This window comes from Portunus trituberculatus, chromosome 46 (genome assembly GCF_017591435.1).
Source record: "Portunus trituberculatus isolate SZX2019 chromosome 46, ASM1759143v1, whole genome shotgun sequence".
In the NCBI taxonomy this organism is placed as follows: Eukaryota; Metazoa; Arthropoda; class Malacostraca; order Decapoda; family Portunidae; genus Portunus; species Portunus trituberculatus.
Window position 1 is genome coordinate 11,483,331 of NC_059300.1, and position 19,700 is coordinate 11,503,030.

Below are 19,700 nucleotides of genomic sequence, written 5' to 3' on the forward strand. Positions count from 1 at the left end.
TCTGCGAACAGATGCTGGTCAGCGGAAGTGAAGGAATCCCGATATAAACTTGACTGAAACTAAACAGTAAACATAACAGCAGACATGATGTTATACAGGGACAGCTTACACTGCCCTCCGCTCCCCATGTCTCAGATGAGGATTTGATGTTTACAGTCCAGCAAGTGTCCCTGGCTCCATAACAACTCGAAATAAATAATTTTCTCAGCCGCCTAGAAATTTGCAAGCCTATAGGCCTACATATTTCAGTCCTGGAGGCGGCGGCGGCGGTATAGTCACCAGCAGGTGGTGATCATAGCAAAGGTTCGTCATAGTAGTACGTGGAATCCTGAGAACTGAGATGGTCAGCGGCGATTAGGCCTCTGGGTGCATGCCAATGACTGCTGCCGAAACACACCAGTCCAGCAGGGTGTTTGTGCATGCATGGCGGCCCGTGCTGGCTACTGCTCACCTTGACCACCTCAACACTCTAATGCGAGGACTCCACATAAAGATCTTTATTCGGCAGTGAATCAAGATACTTTACAAGTATTTCGCTTTATACTGAATGTCAGCAAAGTGTGAAATAAGTAACTTATGCTGGTGGTCAAGGAATATAATAATGCGTTGGCCACATGCTCTCATTCTCTGTGGTAGCGACGATCATCAGAGCTCATTATCGACCTTCGTGTAACACTACAACCACGTCCTATACATACAAAATACACTCAAACATACACAATATACGCCCAAAATGCAACCTTACACAAAACATACAAAATAAACCTCAAAACATACCCAAAACACTCCCAGAACATGAAGGAGAGAAGGATGGGGGCTTGAGAAGGAGGAGGAAGAGGATGGAAATTAAGAAGAAGGAGGGGGAAGAGCTGGGGGAGGCGTGAGTGTACCTCTGTTGAAGGAGAAGGAATAAGAAGAAAAATTTCACAGACAGGACAGTCAAGTGACTTAGGACTGACACCCCTGTCGCCGCCGCCATCACCGTTCTGCCTCACTTAAACCTTTACTACACCAACACCAGCCAATGACAGTTGTATCTGAACAGCTGATAATCTTGTGGCTCCATTAAGTGACATTAGTTCCTGGAAAATAATGTTATGTGTGCCAAATATTTACTAAACACAGCTTGCAGACGGCATCTGAGCCAGCCCTGCCCACTCGACAACGTCACGCCCGTGAAGGTGACACCCCTAAGTCCCCTATGCGATGCGGGTTGGGGGGACCGTCAACCGGGCGGGATGTTGACGGTTGGTGATTTTACATACGTAAACGGAACTCATTTCAAAATCGGCTTATAGAAAAAATGAAGCCATAACCCAATGCTTCATATTTTGTGACTTGCTAAGTACTTAAACAGTTATCCACAAAATCAAAATATACGCAGCGTAAGTAGTAGTGAAGATTTATGTATTTTTAAGTATGGAAAAAAAAAAAAAAAAAAAAAATAATAATAATAAATAAATAAACACTCGTTATTGAAAGTGGTGAAACTTTCTGCTGGCACATAAGTCGAACTCTATAATTTGACTCCAAAATGTTGTACTATAGGTTTATCGTGCAGATAAGTCAATCCCCTTAACTATTAAGTACTACCTACCTGGTCCAATGTCGCCCTGAGTTACTAAGTACTGGGTTGTGAATTAAGTTTTATCTACAGTAAAATAAATAAAATAATTAAAACAGATTGAAAACACCACCAATTTCAAGTATTTCAACATATACAAGCTGCCATTTTTTTTTTTTTTTTATTCAACTGTTTCACCATTATATCAGAGGAATATTTACTTTTAAAACTTTAATGGTAAGTGTACAACATTCATAGGGACTGCACATACTCCCAAAAGGAATATCAGTATTTCATAGGCAAGGGACTCTGGAAGACCAGAGGACTCCTGCCGGCTCCGGGAGACAGCTTCTTCCTCCGCCATGCTTGTGCAGGGAACTGACACTTTGTAGTAAGTAGGAACAATACCGTACCTGCACAAATACCATAGTCTATTACTATAGAATATTCTATTGATACAAAAAGCTAAAAACATAATCGTTTTGTAACGAAACGATCATGGTTGAATACTGAATGCCGACACGAGCATTCCGTTTGAACAGCTGTTTAGGCCCAAAATTTAAAATATGATTTAGTTCTTTAAAATGTCTTAGATTATTTTAGCGATTATGTTTTCAGCTTTTGTATCAGTAAAATATTATATAGTAATAAACTACGGTATTTGTGTAGGTACGTTGTTGTTCCTACTTACTACAGAGTGTCAGTCCCCTGCACAACATGGCGGCGGAGGAGGCCATCTCCCAGAGCCAGAAGTCCTATCAGGACCTCTAATGCAGCATTTTTTTTCACTCCCTACATTTTTCCTTGGTGCATCTCTACCACGTTTTCTCTCGATGACGCATCCACACAGTATTTGACAGAATATTCTACCAGCTTATCTTTTGATTTACTAATGTCCGACACAGTTTGCTTGGCCACACCACACTACTCACAAACACATGCACCTCTAATTCTCTTATTACTTTCCGATTTTATGTCATAGATAGGGCCACTTACGCCTAGCATCCTTGGAAGACATAATCAAGACTTTTAAGGTAATGAAAATGCTCAAACTTGCAAACTGATGCCAGACAATACAGTGTTCAGTATTCACTGAACCAGACTTGTTAACAATCACCTGCCACAGCGGCGCCGCCATCCATTGGCTGTTTCTGGAGACACGGGAGTGTGCTAGGCGCGTAATTTATCATTTGTTGGCCGTCTGGACTCAAATGATTAAGTTATTCTTAACACTGTCCGGATTAATCAAAATCGGGATGAATGAGGTCAGGATATATATATATATATATATATATATATATATATATATATATATATATATATATATATATATATATATATATATATATATATATATATATATACTGTATATACAACTATTAGTGTTTCAGCTATCTCAAGACCTGTATGGATCTAAGTATTAGAATAAATATATGAAAAGAGTTAATTGCCTTCCAAAAATGATACATTTTGTCCTTATTGAGCAAAGCTTATCTAATTACTCAGTCATATCAATGAAATACAAGTATTCTTATTACATAAAACTTGCTCTACATATAGCTTAAAAATGCCCTTAAGATTGCTGGTTTCAAAATGTTTCTCAGTGAGCCTTACAGCCATGAACCCCCAGCCAGTGAGGCTTGCCACCAATCCCAAGTGATATGGGAAGTTATTCCTTCCCAAAAATTTTGATCCTGGATATACCACTGGAGAGAGAGAGAGAGAGAGAGAGAGAGAGAGAGAGAGAGAGAGAGAGAGAGAGAGAGAGAGATGAACAGTGTGTAATGCAGTTGCGTGTGAGATCTGGACAATGGCAGGTAAGTGGCAAAGATGAGTGATTTACTGGATGTGTGGTGCACCAATGAATAATGGCATGAAACAGTGAGAGAATGCATGTTGAGCACATGTCTGATAATAAGAGGTAGACTCAAGCAGTTTGGTCAAAAGGATGGCAAGATGAGAATGGATGGAAAGTATGAAATTTTAATATAGATGATAGTGTTCATGTTAATGGATTAAAGAAAACTTGAAATGCACAGTTCAGTGATTTCAAAGGATCTTGGTTATATGACCATGCCTTAAAGCACAAATGAACAATGGAGTTTGGCAGGTCATTGCTAAGTAAAGAATATGCAAGTACATAAAAATTAAATCCTTCCAAAAATTATGATTGTCAGAATTTTCTTTCCTGTATCTTGAAGAAAAGGCCATAGCTTAACACATGTGCTTTTATCACTTGACAGTGTCTATGTAGGTCTTGAAGTGATCATCACATTTAAATAAAATTAAGCATTAGGTTTTCTCATCAAGTGTTGTAAAAAGAATACATTTCCTTAGTGATTGTATATTTATTTCCCAATCTTTAATAAACCTTCCCCCTAAAGTACCTCCACATGAATCTTTTCCAGAAATGTTGGGCACCAACATACACACATACATCCATGCACGCACACATGTGCGCGCACACGCACGTGCACACATACAGAGACACACACACACACACACTTCATGAGCTTCAAAATATTCTGCAATAAACTTGACTAAGTAAAGGTCCTCAAATATGAATGCTTGTTTATAAACAACAAAGGTTTCCATTCACTCTTTCTGCTGTTAGTACACACATAGATGTATAACAGTGACTTACGTGTGTGTACATGTATGTGCGTGCATGCGCACACACGCACGCGTGCGCACACACACATGCACACGCACACACACACACACACACACAATGCAGTTTGACGCTTACACACAAAACCCAGATGTATATATATATACTTTAATTACTTTGCAACACAAGCAAAAAAGAAAAAAAAAATTCTTAGGGAAAAAAAAAAAAAATTAAATGGGGTGGGGGAGAAAGTGGAGGATAGGATATATCCTGTCCCTAAGAGCACTGCCGCAGGCCTCAGGGGTGCACAAAACACTTGTGGAAAAAAAAAAAATCTCCTTTGGCTCAAATGCTTCACTGTGAAATACATGAGCACATGTCCTTTAAACCAGTTCATCATAATAAAGGATAATTTTTCAATGACAATGCTGAATAGGAAACAAACAAAAAAAAAGATATTCCCTTCAAACAAGAGCAGAGAGATGAGAAGAGTGGAATCCAGGCTATATACACTGTCACTAAGCATCCTTAAGAGAACCTCTCCAGCCGTCTCCTCCTGATCTCCTGCTGCTGGTCATCCTCCTCTGCCACCTGTTGGGTTGGTGGTGATGAAACTTGAGGTTTCTCTGATGTCTTGCTGCTCCCTGCCTTATCCTCTGCTTGGGGAGCTGTGTGCTTATGCCTGCCAAAACCAATGCTTTATTTAACCACATCATACATATTTCACACTTCATTATATCTAACAAAGTTATTCATCGGGAGGCACAAAGAGTCAAACTACAAAAACATGTATATGCAAAAATAATCATCTACCTATATTTCATTTACTATTATGCATTTCACAGAGAGTGAGTCATTGTTTTTCGCAAGTATCTTTCAAACTAATGAATTGATCGGAATGGTACTTTGACACTGTGTACTAGACACCTTCCGCTAATTTTGGGTCATACTAAGCAATGCCAAATGATGTTAGTAAAAGCGTTTACTCTTGAGATATACGGTGTTGCCGAGCCTCGCCAACCTATCCATATGAACGTCTACAATCCTCCATCCCATTCCTCCCTACGTTCCTCTCTCCCACAGAGAGAAGGGAGGCGGGGCAGCAAACATTCGATTGTGTATGTTAGTTCTGGCGACTCATGTGACTTCGGCTTTAAATGTCAAGAGTAAACGCTTTTACTAACACCATTTGGCAATGCTTAGTATGACCAAAAATTAGCGGAAGGTGTCTTGTACACAGTGTCAAAGTACCATTCCGATCAATTCATTAGTTTTGAAAGATATTCGCGAAAAACAATGACTCACTCTCCGTGAAATGCGTAGTAGGTCACCAATCCTACACAAGGTGGCACAGACAACACACATATGCATGCACGCACACACGCACGCACACACGCACACACCCCCACACACACACCACATTTACCACTTTCAGCCCTGCCAATCCTTAGTGGAAGGATAATTTCAAGAACCAATGTACTACACCTCAACTGTCCAACATTGAATCAAAATGAGAGAGAGAGAGAGAGAGAGAGAGAGAGAGAGAGAGAGAGAGAGAGAGAGAGAGAGAGAGAGAGAGTATATTTTTTACCCTGAGGTTGATGGTGTGGGTTCAGTGGTGGCAGGGGACATAGGAGCAGCAGCCTGGGCAGCCTCTGTCCCACTTTGGGTTGACTGTGTCTGCTCTGCATTTGAAGATGAGGTCCTAGTGGTGGAAGCATCACTTGTGGCCATGTCGAGAGAGGCAACCACTGAAGCATACTGGTTCATCTGAGGAAGATAAGGAGCTCCATTATAATCAGGTATTCATCAATGCACACCTTTAAATGTCATCAATTTTCCCCTATTAATATACCAGCCACTTCCCTTACAAGGTGGTATACAAGTAATCCCCCACTACATGATTCATTGCAATACAATAAATACTTTACTTTTATGATCTTCCTTCTTAACTGTCCATTGCCTACTATGATTGGTTATTCTGAGTTTTTGTGATTGTGGGAGTGCAAACTACTGCAAAATCCATGGGAATAAATATCAGGCAGAAATGACTCTCTATGTATGAATTTTGTTTCACATTATTTTCTATTGTGCCCACATATTTCAAGAAATAATAACTCAATTTATGAAAACAATGACTACAGATACCCATGACCTACTTACCAATATAACCAAACAGCATGACATATAAAGGAACACGACTAATACAAGCTCTCAAAATGCACACAAACAGATATAACACTAGGCCTCTACATATACAGGCAACCCTCACTTAACGAACGGAGTACGTTCCTAAAAATGAATTTTCGTTAAGCGAACCAATAACAAGTTTAACCTCCCCCCCTGACCTGAACATCCATTCAGAGTAAACAGAGCGAGAGTGCATCATAGTACAATGAAAGGTTTAATGAAAGTAAAAATTATGAAGTTAAACATGTAGGCAGTTTAATTTGTTATTATAATGTACACTAATGTATGTATGTACGTAACTTTATAATGTTCATGATCTTAAATTTATGAAGGGAGGGAGAGTGAAACAGGAAAGACACTAACCAGTAACCTGTGGAATGTAAACAAAGTGTGCATCATTGTACTGCATACAAAACTTTTGTACCACATTTCCACAAGGCTTTCCATTTTATCCATTGCAGAGTCATGAGTTGAGGTGGTTCTTTTAGCTTGCAAGGAAGATATGGTCTCACCAGCCTTCTTAATAGAGTCTGCTTACTTGAAAATAGTAGAGACAGTAGAAGATGGAGTCAAGATGGTGGCGAGCAATGCTATTAGTTTTGCGTGATACAGCGGGGTTTCAAACTTGGAAAAATTTACCTGGATAAAATTTTGTTAAAGCGAGTTTGGTGTTCGTTAAACGAGCAGATGGTAGTAAAAGGAAACATTCGTTGTAGCGAAATTTCGTTGTGTGAACCTTCGTTAAGCGGGGGTTGCCTGTACATACAAATACATATAGATAACACTAGGACTCACACACACACACACACACACACACACACACACACACACACACACACACCTGGACTACAGCAGCATCCAGGAGGGTCTGTATGTTCCGTAAGACCCTCACTCGTGCCTCCACATGTTGCCGCTCGGAGCCTTCCATCCGCCGCACCTCCTCGTCTGTCATGGCCGAGAAGTTGGGAGGCGGCCGAGGGGGAGGAATATCTGTAAGGAAGGAGACGAGAGATTCAAGATACCAGTCAGTGAGTTTCCTACACAGAGCAGCACACCTGAACCCATTAATATCTTTAGATCAGATCCAGTAGCATGACACTCACTGAATGGTATGAATGGGAAGAATGGCGGCATCATGCCAAGTGGAGGGGCAGGAATGCTGGCCCCTGGTTGATTGGTGGCAGTGGAAGTGAAGCTACTACTGCTGGTGGTGGTACTGCTGCTGCTGCTGCTGCTTGTAGTGGTGGTGGTAGTGGTGGAAGCTGTTGTGTTGCTGTTGCTGCCACTACCACCAGCACCTGATAATAGACAGATTTCTGGTCAACTTAAGTCATGGCAATAATAAGTATATGATATTAAGTCAACAATGTGCTGATAGAAAACAAAACAAGATATATTAGGGAAATATATAACTAAACGTTGAACAAGAACAATAAAAAAAAATGAAAACATTGGAAGGGTAAGTACGAGTAGCAGTGCAATTCTTCCAGTATCTATAAGGGCATACCTGCTGCAGGAGTGGTGGTGGCAGAACCAGCTGTGGCCGAACTGGTGGCTGGCTGTGGTTGAGGCTGTTGCCCAGGTGCTGCAGGGAAGGGGAATGGAGGAACTCCAACCTGCATGGGCCCCATAGGCATGTGGAAGCCACCAAACAGCCTTTCAAAGGGATTTGCTGTAAGAAAAAATATGAATTGATAAAGAACTGATTTACTTATGATAGGATTAACTTTCAATATACTGGCCCAATTTGGATGTACTTTATATATTTTTACATAATTACATACTTGTAAATATATTTCATTACACAAATGCATATTTATAACAGCATTTGAACTTTTACAATAAATCACATAATCAATCCACTATGGTCTTTCTGTATCATTATCTTAAACTAGAAACCTTAACCATTCTTGAAGCTAAACATGTACTGGACATAAGTGTTATTGTCCCAATAGTATAAGGCTAAGTTGAATGGTAGGGTTTGGTGTGGTGTAAGAGATAAGTGTATGGATGGCAGGCTGATACACACAGAGTAAATGTAGCAATGAAAAAAAAAGTAAAAGGAAATGTATGTAACTACAATATGGTGTAAGTTGAAACTGCTGTAATCCAAGGACTCCCTCCAGTTCTCACTTGACATTCCCTACAACGGTCTCTGCTTTTGCCCAGTGTCTGGTAACTCACGTATCTGTTGCTGTCCCTGTGGCTGAGGCTGTGGTGGTGGGGGCTGAGCCTGAGGTTGTGGTTGAGGTTGAGGGGGTGGGGGAGCTGGGGTCTGGGGTGGCTGGCGCAAGATGTCCATGCGGCAAGTGGGGCATGTCTGCTGTCGCTGGAACCAGGACCGCAGGCAGGAGGCATGAAAGATGTGGCCACAGGGGAGCTTCTTGGCACCTAACAGAGAGCAACACATCACCACCATTTGCCTCATACTCACATCATCCATCACCACAATCATCACACACACTATTCCAATGAATCACTGTCCATAATTTAGTGCACCATCCCATCCTCAAATTCTCATCCATCTGGCTATCAGTATCACTTTTCCTTGTAGCATTAATACACCCCAACACCCAGCTCACTTCTTCCATCTTATCCCTACAAATGCCTAAAATTTGAAATTAATTTCTCAAGCACTTCCATTGCCACCACACCCCACCTGTCAGCATCTCCTCCCGGCAGATGATGCACACATTATCCACAGCTGTCAGCTCCTCGGGTGTGGCATCAGGGTATAGTGTGTTCATGTTGCTGATAGCACGGCGAGACAGCACCACGTCGTTGAGGGCTCGTTTGAATGATCTGCACAGGATACAGGGACAAAGTTAAGTTGGAGGAGGAAGGGATATTGGTAAGACTATGCAAGGATAAAAGATTGAATAAAAGTAAATATAAGTAAATGGCATAAATTTTACACAGGTACTATACTGTATACTAGAAGATACTGTATACAAGAATATGTGTAAACACCAACCTGTTTCCTGCATATGGATAGCATGACACACCCTAACATGATCCAATCAGTTTTTATCAATGCCTAACTTGATAAGGAATCTCCTCCAACAATGATATGGCCTCACACACATGTCACTCAGATCTTATATGCTGATAAATATGTGTGTTTGTGTTTGAGTGCCTGTGCATCATGTCATGGAAACAGGACTCACCTCATGGTCAGGTACATGGGTCTGATGATGAAGAGCGGGAAGGTGTGGATACGGATCATTATCAACAGGAAAATAAGGTACAGCACCACTTTGAAGAGGCCTGCAGTAAGAACCAAATCTTTTATTAAAACAATGGAAATAAGTTTTAGTCCATAAGCTTGATTATAAAAGTAAGCTTTATCTGGTCAATAATAATAGAAGACTGATAATAATCCTCAATCATGAGAATTATACTTAATAACAAATCCAACCTTTGTGGGTTCTAACTAATCTATATCAAACTTGAGTGCCTTTAAAGTGTAAAACTAACAACCATTATACATATTTACTTTCATAAAAAAGTTAAGAGTAATAATGCCAATACTAACCCATGATGAGTTCAGTATATAACAAATACATGGCTTTATTTTCCCAGGGGTTCTGTGACTGCAGATCCACCGTGTGACAAATGTACTTCACAGCAATGTTGAAGGCCACCGTCAGCAAGATGGCATATTCAAAGCCAAACACCAGCTGGACAGAGGCACCACGTGTGATGGTAGAGTGATAAGCATGGTTTACCAGCACAAGATCCAGGAGGCTCAGTAGCAGCAACAGGGCTAGAATGGGAGGGCATGAAGTGCAAAATTAATGAGAGGTGTAAGACAGAGCAAGACATTAATCGGAGGTGACATTAATCATAGGGATAAAATCTTCAGGTCAGTCATACCATCTTCCTAAGAATTGCATCCATCAGTTATATGAATGAACATATGCTACAGGTATCTTCACAAAACAGCACTTTATCACAGATATCACCACCTACACCATCCTCACTTAAAATCAACAAACACAAAGCCTTTACTCCCATATTCTTTAATACTCAAGATTCCACTTAGCATTAGTTCACTTTTCCCTGGACTCTTACATGACACTCTGGTATGGAAGAGAAGGGTGATGACAGGTGAGCGCTCCATGAAGTCCACTCTATAATCAGCCAGCCAGTGGAAGGCCTTGAGGAAAAGTAGCACCGTAAACAGTGCCACAAACTTGGGTGAGAAATCATCCCTGAACACAGTGAAGGCCAGGCAGGTCTCTGTGACTGCATAGAAGGATCGTTCCACCAAATGCTGTGGGAAAATGGATAGGCTGGTGGGCTGGCCATGCTTTGTCTTACTCTAATCTAGGGTATAAATGTCTGTTTCACAGTTCTTAACACTTAAAAAGGAGAAGAAAAGTATTTCACACCTACTTATTCTACTGACCAATATGAAATACTTTGAAATATTAATAATTTAAGGTATATTCTGGTATCAATGCTAATACTGTGCTGTTTTAGAGACTCCTAACATGTGTGCAGATATAAGAGTGAAGCAATCATGATAATGAGAAAATTATTATGAGTTAATAATAACAATTGCCATCCTTGTTACAAAGAGGTAAATAAATAAACAAAACTGTAAAATTGTAGTTCAAGCTCTGTAATCATAATTAGATAACAAAACACACACACGTTTTAACACCACTTTACCTCAAATTCAGCTGCCCTTAGGGAGCCAAAGAACACTTTCTTGAGTAACTTGCCAAGTAAGATGACCAGTGTGAAGGCAAGCAGATATATGGCCTGGAATAATTATTGAAATTACTTTACTAGTAGTTGGACAGGGAATGAGAGATAATGATGTTTTCAAATATGCACATCAGAGTGTTGAGACAACAAAAATCATTGGATATAATGGTCTATGTGATCGAGAAAAAAGAAGTGTAGTGTGACAGAAAGGAAATTAGAGGGTAGAAAGAGAACATGATTATGAGAAATGGATTCTTAAGAGCAATAGCCAATCACCTCAAAAGGGAATAGCTGGAAGACACTGAGATGACTCTGATTACAACAAGCACTGAGAGTATGGCTTTATGCCAGTTATATTAGTAACAAACAATGCTTCATGGTAGGCTGAGACACCTCAAATTCCTAGAAGGCAGGCCAGCAGTTTTCACAACAGCTGTCACTTAAATCCACTTTTTGGTTCACTAAGAGTAGGTATAGTGCCAATAACCTCTCTATCACACACAAAATATAATTCCAGACATCATGTTATATAACCACAAGCTTTTTTTGTGTGTCCAATGTTAGGAGAAGGAGGAGGAGTCTTGCTATCGGAAAGAGCAGTAAGGATGAAAGTAAAAGCAACATGGGGAAAATATAAAGAAATAGTGAGTCTGTTGATGGCTCGCAGTATATACATCTCTAATGTCAGTTTTGCTGCGTACTTCCGAAACATGGACCTCATATGAGAGATGTTGTGGTTCTGAGAATGTGTGATCATAGAATGTTACAATATATGGCTGGCATGAGATGGCAAGATTGGGTGGCAAGTGAAGAGGTGGTAGAGAGGTATGGTGTTCCGGAGTTTGAAGTGATACAGAGAGAAAATTTCACTGGTTTAAGCACTAAAGCATGTCAGGAGAAGAAAATATAGTGGTGGAAAATATGGAGGTTGGTGGAAGGAGGCTAGTTGAAAGATCTAAGAAGACAAGGAGGAAGTGCATTTAGCAGGACATGAATTTGCTGGGAGTGAATGTGGAACTTATACAAGACAGAAATGAGTGGAGAAGAGTCATTGCACATCCAACCGCCCCCCCTTGTGATGGGAAAAAGGACATTAGCTAAATAATAAAAAAAAAAAAACAAGAATGCTAGAAATTCAACAATTACAACAATGAGATTTTTGTATTTAGTATATTATTTAGGACTAGTCAAAGGTGTTATTCTGTTCATTATTGTACTCTATTTGTGGGGGATAAAACTGTCATATCAAAATGTCAGCACTTCATAAAAGCTTCATTGTCACATCCAAAAGATTAATATACAGCAATTAGTGTTATTTTGACTGCATCTAAAAGGAAATGAAGCTCCCACTGTTAATGCTATGTAGGTAGTACAAGTCTGTGGTTTGTGAAAGACTGCAAAGAAAGGTAGGATGCTGTTCTTCAAACTTACTGATTTTATTACTATCATTAGATATTACTCTCACTACTGTTTTATCACGAATGACACCGACCTACAAAAGGCCACAATATGAAACTTGCCCACATCCATCGTTCCCTAGAATGTTGTAGCTGTTTTTTCACTGTTCGTGTTGTTGATCCTTAGAATTCTTTACCCTCTGCTGTTGTTGAGTTGAGAGACCTTGGCACTTTCAAAGTTGCTCTCAAAGATTTTTTTGGCAACCAGCTTTACGACTAATATCCCAGACCATATGTATCTTGGTCTACCAATGCACTTTCCAGCCTATGTCTTGTTGTTTGTGACTGACTAGGTTGGCACATTGGTTGGTTAGATCTTTCAGTTCTTTATTCGATGTTCTCACTAACATAGGTCTTAGAAAAAGGTCATACAGGTAAGAATCTAAACACCAAACAGAGAGTTGACAGTGGGATAGAGCCACTATGACTTGTCTCAGTTTATCCTACACAGAATACAGATGCCACAAAGAGTGCGACAAACATTCCTTTGCCAGTGACGGGATAATACTATGACCAATCACTTCACATTCATTGCTAAGGAGTAAAGCAAAAGCTGGTAATAGCCATATGAAATTTTAATATATGACTCCCTGTGTAGGTGCGGTGGCGAGTGGACGTGTTGTGTGTGCTCCGTTTTTGGCTGTGGTTTTTATAGTTAGCGAGTAGTGTTTGTGCTTGGTGTCTGTGTGTGGTGCTTTTGAGTGTTAGTGAAGTGAAAGTGTGTACTGCAAGTGTTAGATTAGAGTGAAATAGTGGTTAGAATCAGTGTTTGTGAGTTAAAAGTATTTTGGTAGAGCGAGGAGACTAGGCTTGTAACTGTCAAGTTGACCTTGAAAGAGGATTAGTTGACCTCACTCAGGCCCCCCACCACCGCGGTTCCCCACCCGCCGTCACCAAGTATTTTTATTTGTTTGTGAGTTAACAGATTGTAAATTAGTATGGCGGTAGCTACTGAGGTATATCAGAGTGTGATTGAGTGCGTGAAAGAGAGTGTTGAGATGGGATTGGGAGAGTTTGTTGTGTGTGAGATGTGTGGGCATGACAGGAAGGTCGTTGACTTTTCTGAGTGTATGGTGTGTAGGCTCAAGAGCGAGAATTTAGTTCTTTCTCTTGAGCACCGAGAATTGAGAGGAAATCAGAAAGCTAAGTGAGGGGAAAAGTGCGAACGAAGTTCTCATCTTTGAGTTGAAGGAGGAGGTTAAGAGGCTTGGGGAGGCAGTGGAAAAATTAGGCAGGAGATCAGTGTTAGGCCGAAGGTTGGACCTTCTGAGGGCGACAGGGTGGCTTGGCCCTCTGTCGGGAAGAGCAGAGTGGGGAAGAGGGAGCAGGCGAGCCAGACTGGGAAAGATAGTAGTCAGGATGGGCAGAGATGGCAGGTTGCGAGGGAAGGAAAGCGGAGGCAGTTAGGGAGGATAGGACTAAACCTGTTGAGTGTGAAAATAGGTTCGGTTTGTTGGAGGGGGAGGGAGAGAGTGAGAGTGGAGTGAATGAAGTGGTTGTGGTGAGTGAAAGGAGAAAGAAGGGGGTAGAGGAGAGGAGGAGGAGGGTTGTGCCTAGCACACCTCAGGTGTGTGTGGTGGGTGACTCTCAGGTTAGGTATTTAGATAGCACTTTCTGTGGGAAAGACAGGGATAGGAGGACGAACGTGTGTATGCCTGGTGCAGGTGTGAAGGCAGTGAGTGAGGAGGTGCAGAAGAGGGTTGGGGGATGGAGAGGAGGGTGTAGTAGTTTTGCACGTAGGTGGGAACGATGTCAGAGCAGGTGGGTCGGAGGAGTTAGTGGCAAGATTTCGGGAAATGTTAGGCAAGATAAGGGAGAGTGGTAGGAGGTGTGTAGTGTCAGGAATCTTGCCTCGTGTGTATGTTAGCAGGAATGGTTGTCTAGAGCCATTGGTGTGAATGATCGGGTAAAAGGGATGTGTAAGGATGTGGGTGTCAGCTTTGTGGATGTATGGGATAGGTTCTATGGGCGAAGGGATTTGTATGCTAGGGATGGTGTGCATCTGAGTAGGAAGGGTGTGGATGTGCTGAGTGGATGTCTGGAGGGGAGTTGGGATGGAGTGTAGGGGGTGAGGTAGCAAATGCATTCCAGAAGAAAGATGCTAGACATAAATTAGATAGGATAAACAGAGATAGTGAAAAGATTAGGAAAGATTTCCAGGTGCAAATAGGAGAGAATAAGATTAGGATTCCAAATAAGGAGACAGCATCTAGGAAGGTAGCAGGACTTAAATGTTTTATGTAAATGCCAGGAGTCTTAGGAACAAGAAGGACGAGTTATCTAGTTATATAGTTGAGGAGGACTTAGATGTTGTATGTGTCACAGAGGCATGGGTAAATGAGGAAAAGTTTAGGAAAATAGGAAAGAATATGAAGTAGATGGATACATTATGTATTTACACCAGAGAATTGGTAGGATAGGTGGAGGAGTAGTTATTTATGTAAAAAATCCTTCATTTCCAGTCAGGTTAATGGTATTAAGGTAGATAACAGAGTAGAGTCCTTATGGCTGGATGTTAGAGTAAACAAAAGTAAGGTTATTAGAGTAGGAGCTTTTATAGACCACCTAACCAGTCAGCAGATGTAGACAACCTTATGGTAGATGAGATAAATAGGGGTGTACTAGTCAGACAATTATCTTAGGGATTTTAATCTTAAGTCAGTAAACTGGGAGAGGATGGTAGGAGATGCTAGTGAAAATAAGTTTATGGAAAGTTTTCAGGATAACTATTTAGTGCAGATGGTAGATAAACCTACTAGGGGGAGGAAGGTTTTAGACATAGTACTAACAAATATTGAGCATTGTTTAAAGGAAGTTGAGGTAGGAGAGACTTTAGCAAACAGTGACCATCATATAATTAGATTTATCATTAATTCCAGTAGGGATAATATAGTGAATAAGACTAGAGTCCCAAACTATCAGAAAGGCAATTATGGTAGGTTACGTCAGTTATTAGGAGAGGTAAACTGGGAAGATAGTTTTGGAAATAAAACTGCACAGGAGATGTGGGATATTTTTAAGGTTGTAGTAAAGGGTATAGTGATGCAGTGTATCCCTTACAAAGATATAAGGCAGAGAAACAGGAAGCCATTATGGTGGACTCATGAGATAGGTAGCCAGATCAGAGAGAAGAAGAGGGCATACAGAGAGTTGCAGAAAAGTGGGAAGATGTAGATTTGATTAGGTACAGACAGGTCAGAGATGATTTGAGTAAGGTTATAAAAAAAGTAAAAGGCAGGCAGAGATAAAACTAGCTAGAGCTGGGAGTAAAGATCCCAAAAATTATATAGTTATTACAAGGTCAGTGATAAAAGAAATAAGGATAGGATTGGACCACTCAGAAAAGATGGTGTAGTAGTGGATCAAAATGAAGACATAGTAGAATTATTGAATGAACAATTTTCTTCAGTATTTACTAGGAAAGAATAGGAAATCCTGTTACAAACAGTGCGACGAGTAGTTTAAGAGCTTTAGAAAATATTGATATAAAACCGGGAATTATTAGGAAATTTATTCTTGAACTAGACGATAGGAAAGCTAGTGGTCCTGATGAGCTACATGCCAGAGTACTTAGGAGGGTGTAGACAGTATTTCTGAAGCACTTAAGTTAATCTTTGAAAGATCACTTAGGTTTGCTGAGATACCTCAGGACTGGAAGTTAGCTAATGTTACTCCAATATTTAAAAAGGTAGGAAGGATGATGCGAATAATTATAGACCGATCAGTTTAACTAGTATAGTATGTAAGATACTAGAGAAAATCATTAAGGGTAGTATTTGGGAGCATTTAAATGAGAATAGATTAATTAGAGATACCCAACATGGCTTTAGATCAGGGAGGTCCTGTCTTACAAATTTGCTCGATATCTTAGAATATATTACCAAGGAGTTAGATGATGGAAATAGCATAGATGTTATATATCTAGATTTTAGCAAGGCGTTTGATAAGGTACCGCATAGGAGGCTAGTGTACAAATTGAGACTACATGGGATAGGGGTAGGTTAGTTGATTGGATTAGTGAATGGCTTTCTGATAGGAAACAGAGAGTAGTATTAAATGGGGCAATGTCTGAGTGGAAGGAAGTGGTTAGTGGGGTACCCCAAGGATCAGTGCTAGGACCTCTTCTTTTCTTGGTGTACATTAACGATTTAGATATAGGAATTAGTAGCAAAGTATCAAAGTTTGCAGATGATACTAAGATAGCATGTGCAGTACAGGGTGAAAAGGACAATTACAGAATACAACGAGACCTGGACAGGCTGATAGCATGGGCAGACAGGTGGCAGATGGAGTTTAATTCTAAAAGTGTCAGGTTATGCATTTAGGTAAAGACAACACAAACTTTAACTATGAGATGGAGGGATGTTGGCTAGAGGCAGTAGAGGAAGGAAAGGATTTAGGAGTAGTGATAGACAGGACTATGAAATTTTCAAAGCAATGTTTAGAAGCAAGAAATAGGGCAAATAGGATCCTGGGTTTTATAAATAGAAATGTTAGTTATAAAAGTAAGGAAGTGGTGCGTAGCTTATATAATTCCTATGTTAGGCCCCATTTAGAGTATTGCATACAGGCCTGGTCACCCCACTATAGGCAGGATATCAACATGTTAGAAGCAGTTCAGAGAAGAGCAACTAGGATGATACCAGCATTAAAGCGCCTGGAGTATAGAGATAGATTAAAGGAATTAAACATGTTTTCATTTGAGAGGAGATGTATAAGAGGGATATGATAGAGTTATTTAAAATGTTCTCAGATACAAACTACATAGATGTGAGATCTTTCTTTACCTTAGAGGAGGGAAGTAGGACTAGAAATCATGGCAGGAAGATTAGAAAGCAAGGCTGCAGGTTAGATATAAGAAAATATTTCTTTAGTCATAGGGTGGTAGACTTCTGGAATGCATTGCCAGAGACGGTTGTAAATAGCACTAGTTTGACAATGTTTAAAAACAGATTAGATAAGCACTTAAATTTATTAGATTTATAATTATGTATAGCACTGCATGATAGTTTTTATAAGAAATTTACTATAGTTAAACAAGACATGATCCCCATGTATGGGGACCACAAATTGTAGAGGATTTCGCTGCAGGACTTACCCCTGTTAATGGGCCAAATACTTAGAATTAGTATATAATGTATTGTGTACTTGTAAGTGTATCTTTAAGTACTGATGACGAGGTCGCTGTGCGACTGATACAGGATAACCTAGATGGGCCCTGGTGGCCCTTTGTTGTCCTATTATTTATGTTATGTTATGTTTATGACATGTGTGAGACCCTGAATAGTCAAAACTAAAAGAAATGTAGCCTAACTAAATGAAGCAACTGCTTATGTAAAATACTGAAGGATTAAGCTGTACACAATCACTGTAGACCACAGGTAAAACATGGCAAATATGGAGAGAGAGAGAGAGAGAGAGAGAGAGAGAGAGAGAGAGAGAGAGAGAGAGAGAGAGAGAGAGAGAGAGAGAGAGAGAGAGCCCCACAGTACCAAAAGAGTAAACCAAGAGGCCTATACTCACCGCCATGCTGGGGTTTGACTTCGTGATGTACACCACCGAGGGATAGAACTGGCGCTTCTGGTAGTAGGCGTTGCCGATGACAGCAGCTGTGAAGGCGAAGGATGCCATGGTGAGGCCCCCTACAGGCATTGGGGCCGGCATGATGGAGGAGTTGGTGGTTTGACGGTGGGATGTGACAGGCGGAAAGGATGTGGCTGGACTTACAGAGGACTGGAGGATGTGAAGTGGCAATGAAGGAGTCTGATAGAAGATGTCCTAGGAGTGGAGGGGCTATGGGATCCTGGGAGTGGGTAGGGATCAGGTGAAGCAAGGCAGGTATGTTAAGTAATGAGGTAGAGGTGTGACGAGGCTGGGAGGCTGCAGAGAGGGTAGGAGGTTCAGCTGGGGCGTCCAAACAAACAGCCCAAGCTTGAAGGAGGGTGGCCTCAGGGCGGGGGCGGTGAGGCGGCGTAGGGAGAGCCTTGCACCACCTCAGCCCTCGTCAAAGACATCCCAAGAGTGCCAGGTGGTGCCCCAGAGTGCCTAGAGGAGCCTCACACACTCAGATAGCCAGGGGAACAGTCGCGCACAACCTTCCGACTCACTCACGATTTCACACGTCAACACTACTTCCCTGAACTTTTTATTACATCATTTTTTTAATACTAGGGTGAAAAATATATCAAGATAAAATTAATACCGTAACTCTGCATTGTAGTTTTCCTATTAAGTTGCTGGTATTAATTTAAGAAGGAAAGATGTCTCCATTAAGCTGTCTGTGTCCCATTGGTTAAGAGGATTGCCCGGGAATTTAAAATGTCTCCTTGCGGTGCTCGACTTGAAAATTACTTTACATTTCTGTTAATAGAACATTGTTAAAAGTCAAGTGTGTAAGTACTAAAGTACAGGCTATAGTCTATACGAATAAACAAAATGACGGCAGGTGGGACAAGGCTTTATATATTTGAAGGATTGGCTATGGAGAATGATTTGATGAGATACGCGATTTTGTGTGATTTATGTTATTATTACAGGCGAAATCCGTTTCATTATTTCATTTTATCATATTTGATGGATGATAAAATATCTCTTAATTTTGGCAGCTGGGTGTGGATGTGAGGCGAAGTTTTTTTTTTTTTGTGGTGGACAGGTGGGGCGTCACAGGTGATTCATACACCAAAGACAGCCCTTGTCGTCGCCACTAGGCCCTAATTCATCTTTCTATAGTAAAGTAAGAGAGAGAGAGAGAGAGAGAGAGAGAGAGAGAGAGAGAGAGAGAGAGAGAGAGAGAGAGACGCATTGATTCAAAGTTTCAATGCTCTGAAGTGAAGGGATGAGATATGTGAAGCCCAAACCTATTATATGAATTTTGAATAGTTGCTACAACTGATAATCATCCACTATTTGCCCTTGTTCCCGGTAGGAAGATGTATACTTTGAGAAGCGGAGGGAGCTCGACATTCAAATCACTATGACAGAACATTCAATGCAATAATACTATTAAAATCCCTCTGGTGAAAGGTTACATGTCCTCAGTTTTTTACCTACAGCATTACAAGTACATATTGTCTTCATCTGACTAGGGGATTTGAAGCCAAATCTCTATCAAAATGTGGCAATGTGGGCCTACACCCTTTCAAATGAGTGATATCTTGAGACT

The 19,700-nt window shown here is 40.7% G+C and overlaps 1 protein-coding gene across 1 annotated transcript; it reads right to left on the minus strand.

Moving 5' to 3' along the window:
- Positions 1 to 3,897: 3,897 nt before the first annotated feature.
- On the minus strand, positions 3,898 to 18,675 carry LOC123520301 (E3 ubiquitin-protein ligase synoviolin-like). The gene is made up of 12 exons (XM_045282482.1): positions 18,062 to 18,675; positions 11,043 to 11,135; positions 10,440 to 10,641; positions 9,901 to 10,131; positions 9,533 to 9,632; positions 9,025 to 9,167; positions 8,550 to 8,756; positions 7,873 to 8,037; positions 7,469 to 7,663; positions 7,207 to 7,355; positions 5,767 to 5,945; positions 3,898 to 4,857 (listed from the first exon to the last, which is right to left on the minus strand). Exons 1-12 carry the CDS (start codon positions 18,200 to 18,202, stop codon positions 4,704 to 4,706), a joined length of 1,959 nt encoding a protein of 652 aa, XP_045138417.1. The 5' UTR covers positions 18,203 to 18,675; the 3' UTR covers positions 3,898 to 4,703.
- Positions 18,676 to 19,700: the final 1,025 nt, after the last annotated feature.

Excerpts from the sequence above, each read along its gene's own strand:
- LOC123520301 (XM_045282482.1), bottom strand. The coding sequence starts at position 18,202 with ATGCCGGCCCCAATGCCTGTAGGGGGCCTCACCATGGCATCCTTCGCC. Across the intron at positions 8,757-9,024 it reads CCGGGAGGAGATGCTGACAG|GTGCCAAGAAGCTCCCCTGT; the intron begins GTGGGGTGTGGT and ends GCTCTCTGTTAG. Across the intron at positions 8,038-8,549 it reads ACAGGGACAGCAACAGATAC|CAAATCCCTTTGAAAGGCTG; the intron begins GTGAGTTACCAG and ends TTTTTCTTACAG.